General features: G+C 49.7%; 1 protein-coding gene across 1 annotated transcript in view; it reads right to left on the bottom strand.

Annotated features, from left to right (window-relative positions):
* Positions 1 to 4,729, bottom strand: part of LOC109933920 (nesprin-1-like) — a 197,004-nt gene that overhangs the window by 79,346 nt on the left and 112,929 nt on the right. Inside the window, exon 44 of the mRNA XM_048600919.1 lies at positions 327 to 618. Within this exon, the coding sequence (XP_048456876.1) occupies positions 327 to 618 (292 nt within the window). The remainder of the gene's footprint in view (positions 1 to 326; positions 619 to 4,729) is intronic.

Here is a 4,729-nt window from a genome sequence, read left to right as displayed (position 1 = left end):
ACACCTGGATCTGTCTGTTACTATCCATCCCACACCTGGATCTGTCTGCTCCTATCCATCCCACACCTGGAGCTGTCTGTTCCTATCTATCCCACACCTGGATCTGTCTGTTCCTATCCATCCCACACCTGGAGCTGTTTGTTCCTATCCATCCCACACCTGGACCTGTCTGTTCCTATCCATCCCACACCTGGAGCTGTCTGTTCCCATCCATCCCACACCTGGACCGGTCTGTTCCTATCCATCCCACACCTGGAGCTGTCTGTTCCTATCCATCCCACACCTGAATTTGACCGACACACCTGCCATTCTGATCTGTATCTCACCTGGATCTGAAGTAGATGTTTCTCCAGCGTGGCCTTGCTGCCCATGGTGCTGTCGATGGCCGTGATTCTGCCCTGAACCTCTCTGAGCCAGGCCCATGTGCTCTGCAGCGTTTCCTCGAAGACCTGGTGCTCCTGTAGCCCCAGCTGGCTGGCTCTCAGCTTCTCCTTCACTGTCTTGGCCAGCTGCTGGTGCCTGGCTAGCAGCTGCAAGGCAGGCCGTGTGGCCCCTCCGTCTCCGTAGCCCAGCTCGTTCAGTGTCTGCGCCTTCTGGCACAAGCTGTCGAAAGCGTCCCTGTGGGGGCGAAGAGGCAAACGTGGGTGTCAGAGCGACGACATCTCACACGGAGACGTTACTTCGATAGAGGGACCGCTCCTGAGGTGCCGCACCAGAGAGAAGGAAATACGCTGTGGTGACACGGCTTAATGCAACTCATCTGCTGTTGGTCACAGAAACATCTCAGCCCAGGACAGGAAAAGGAAGCCCACACCGCAGCTGTGGAGTTTATCGCTAGCCTGTCCCTCTGACTCCCTCATAACCTCCCCAAGCCCAACTCCAATCCTCCGGGCCTCTCTCCCTCATGTTGCTGGTCCTGGTCTCTGGGACAGTGTCCTGCTTCTTCGGTGGCCTGGGCCTCTCTTTCGAGGTTCGGGATGTGTGCACCGGCTTGCTGGCTGCAGGAAAACTCTGCTGGGAATTTCCTGGCAGCGGCCTCCCATCTGTCTGCTGCAACATTCCACCCCATCCAACCTCGCCTCCGATGACCCTTTCTGAGGACGGCTGGTTCTGGAGCCCCATCAGGCACTGCTAAGGGAGGTTGGTGACCATGAAGGGGGCATACTTACAAACTACAATACTAAAAATAAATGAATAATTTGATGGGGAAAGGTCTCTCAGCTTGAAGAGGGAACCATTCCATCTGACCCACAGCGCTTTGGTGGATGTAGCCCCCGCCTCTGGCTCTGACGCCCCCTTGGATTCCCACTGGGTCGCCATCCCCATTGAGCTGTCCATCTCTGAATGTGGCAGAGGTGCTGCCAGTGGGGGAAATTTAGGACCTTAATCAATTCAATGGACTGCCCACCTCTGAACAGCAGACAGCTAATCTTCCCACTGGCTCACACCCAGAAACCTCCCAACTGGTGGGAATGCATCAGGGAGCCATCCCAAAGTGACTCCCAAAGCTATTCTCCAGGTCTAGCCCCCAAGCTTCCCAGCTGACCATTCCAGGACTGGGCAAAATGCAGCCTTATCTGTGTCTCTCTCCCTCTCTCTCGTTAAAAGCCTTTTTAAAACACATCTGTTCAACCCGGCGTTAGGCCATTTTCTGCACCATTCCGACCAAAGCTTTTCCCATTCCGTCTCCCATGTTCTGTGGATGAGTGTCGCTGTCATTTCAGAACGAAAGCTTCCCCTGCTTTAGGCTCACTGTACAGAATTATAAGTCGATATTTGTGATGAACTTAAATCTACAGGTATGGGGACAAGAAGGGACCAAACACTTTCAGTGTTCTGCCATTAATAGTTTATCCATTGATTTACCAAACACGTTACTATCTCCACGGTGAAGGACAGTGGCTCCATAAGACTATTTAAATTCACTCGTAGGAATCAATCATCCCTTAACAGGACCATTACAGAGGGCAGTTTAGAGTCCTCATTGCTGTGGGTTGGGATCATATATCAGACCAGATCAGTTAAAGAGAACTTCCCTGTCTTAAGGGCATCAGTGAACCAGTTGGGTTTTTATGACAATCTGGTCACGAAAGGATATCTTCTTATTTCTGGAATTTTAATGAGTTTGGATTTCATTGTTTGCCATGGAGGGACCCAGACCCATGCCCCAGAGCATTATACTGGCCTCCTGGATTACTCATCCAGTGGCATTATCACCAAACCATCGCCTCTCCAGTATGTGTACACGAAGGTAAGAAGCCAGAAAAATCAGGCTCCTCAGTGCTGGGGTCAGGCTGTGAGCGAACCATTCTGGCCAAACATCATACAATCCCCACAGTGTGGAAGCAGGCCATTTGGCCCACCAAGTCTAGAACGACCCTCCAAACAGCATCCCACCCAGACCCACACCCCTACCCTATCCCTGTAACCTTGCATTTCCCATTGCTAATCCACGCAGGCTGCACACCCCTGGACACTATGGGCAATTTAGCACAGCCAATCCACCCTAACCTGCAGATGTTTGGACTGTGGGAGGAAACCAGAGCACCCAGAGGGGACCCACGCAGACAGGGGGAGAACGTGCAAATTTCACAGACAGTCGCCTGAGGCTGGAATTGAACCCTGGTCCCTGGTGCTGTGAGGCAGCGACGCTAACCACAGAGAGACACCATGCCACCATAATTAGGGATTGCACGATTCCATTTCTTATTTTGGAAGAAGGCAGTTCATTTGTTGACCTAACACTGCTATCTTAATTGAATAACTCTTTCAAAGAGCCAGCACAGATTTACTGGGACCTCCTGCTGCATTGTATGATTCTCCAAAGTCACCAGGCTCACTGGAATGTTAGATATTTTAAACCAGAAAAGAAAATAGAAAGGATGGGCACAATCTGTGGGGGGACTGAAAAAAATACAGAACAAACAACCATCCTGCAAGCTCCAGATACCATCAAAGCCTGTTTAACTTTCATTCACGTGCAGTGCTGTTGGCCTTTTCACCCGAAGTTTTATGATAATTTTTCTGGCTCATGTTCCAATTCATACTTGTGCCAAAATAACAAGGTGACATTATCTGGGATCCCACAGTTAGCTGGATTACTGGGCTTAGATACAATATACTGTGATCCTTACATGTCCTGAATGCCTTACATTGGGAGAGAGACCTGTGTCCAGCACCACAGAGAACCACTGTGGCTGGAGGTATCTTTAGACTCGAGTGGATGACCATGGTGTCTTTTGTCATGTCTCTTCACTCTCCACAGAAACTTTGCTGCTTTGCACTAACAAAAAAAAAACCAAAGAACTGCGGGTACAAGAAATCAGACACAAAAACAGAAATCGCTGGGAAAACTCAGCAAGTCTGGCAGCATCTGTGAAGAGAAAAAAATCAGGATTAGCGTCTCACGTCCACTGACCCTTCCTCAGAACTTCTGAAGTTTAGGCAGCGGTTTCTGTTTCTGTTGCTGATTTTTTTACGTGTCATATCTAGTTAACACAAGTTAACGCAAAAAACCAAAGGAGCTACAAATGCTGGAAATTAGCAACAAAAACAGAAGTTGCTGGAAAAGCTCAGCAGGTCCGGTAGCACCTGTGGAGAGAAAGCAGAGTAAACGTTTTGAGTCCGGTGACCCTTCCTCAAAACTGGTAACATGCATAACAAGTTGCCTGGATACCTGTTTCTCACACTGTACTGTCCAAGGACAGTAGTTAATGAAGGTTAATGAAGGCCTGCATTCCCCACAACCTTTCAGGAGAGGGTGATGGCCTAGTGGTATTATCACTAGATTGCTATTCAGGTAATGTTCTGGGGACCAGGGTTCAAATCCTGCTATAACAGCTGGTGGAATTTGAATTCAATTTTTTAAAAACCGGCAATTAAAAGTCTCATGATAACCATGAATGAATTGCCCATTGTTGGGGATGTGGGGGAAAATCTCATCTGGTTCACTAATGCCATCCTCACCTGGTCTGATGTACATGTCACATCAAGACCGACAGCAAAATGGTTGAATCTTAACTGCTCTCTGTGATGGGCGATCAATGCAGGCTTAGCCAGTGATGCCCCCATCCCAGGAATGGAAGAAAAGAAGGTGCCAGGGATCACACTTGTGGAGATGCACTGAGAGCCCTAGGGAAGGGCATAAAGTATTAATTGCCTCTCAGGCATTTAGAGTGGCCACCACGGGGAACAAGGACCCCAGGTACCGAACACCAGACAGCCTGGGCCTGGCAGTGACCAACAATGCAGCCACCACAGGCCCAGGATCAAGAGTAGCCCAGGTCACACTGAGTAAGGTTTGGGTGGGAGTATGTTGTAAGAGGGTCATATGCCAGAGTAAGGAGTTGGCATTCAGTGGGGATTCCCCGCTCCCTGTTCTCGACATTGGGTCCCTCGATCAGGAACTGCGTGCCTTTGTAAGGGGGAGCCTGGAAGCGAGAAGCCTGCAGGAAAAAGCCCAGGTCGGCTTTTTAGGCTCCCTGAGTGGCAACTGCTTCACATGCAAGTGGCTGAATACCATCTACATTAATCACCCACAAAACTGCTTCAAAATTGGAGGAGGGGCAGAACAGACATGATGGGCCAAAGGGCCTCCTTCTGTGCCATGATCATGTGACAAGAAAGCAGCCAGTAAGCTGGACGTAATAAGGCAGGGGGAAGGCATTGGGATCCTCAGCCACCCCCTCCAAACTGATTAAATACCAGACCCCTCCAAACTGATTAAATA

This window comes from Rhincodon typus, chromosome 9, assembly GCF_021869965.1.
Source record: "Rhincodon typus isolate 14 chromosome 9, sRhiTyp1.1, whole genome shotgun sequence".
Classification (NCBI taxonomy): domain Eukaryota; kingdom Metazoa; phylum Chordata; class Chondrichthyes; order Orectolobiformes; family Rhincodontidae; genus Rhincodon; species Rhincodon typus.
The sequence above is the reverse complement of the archived record's forward strand: the minus strand, read 5'-3'. Positions and strand labels throughout refer to the sequence as shown.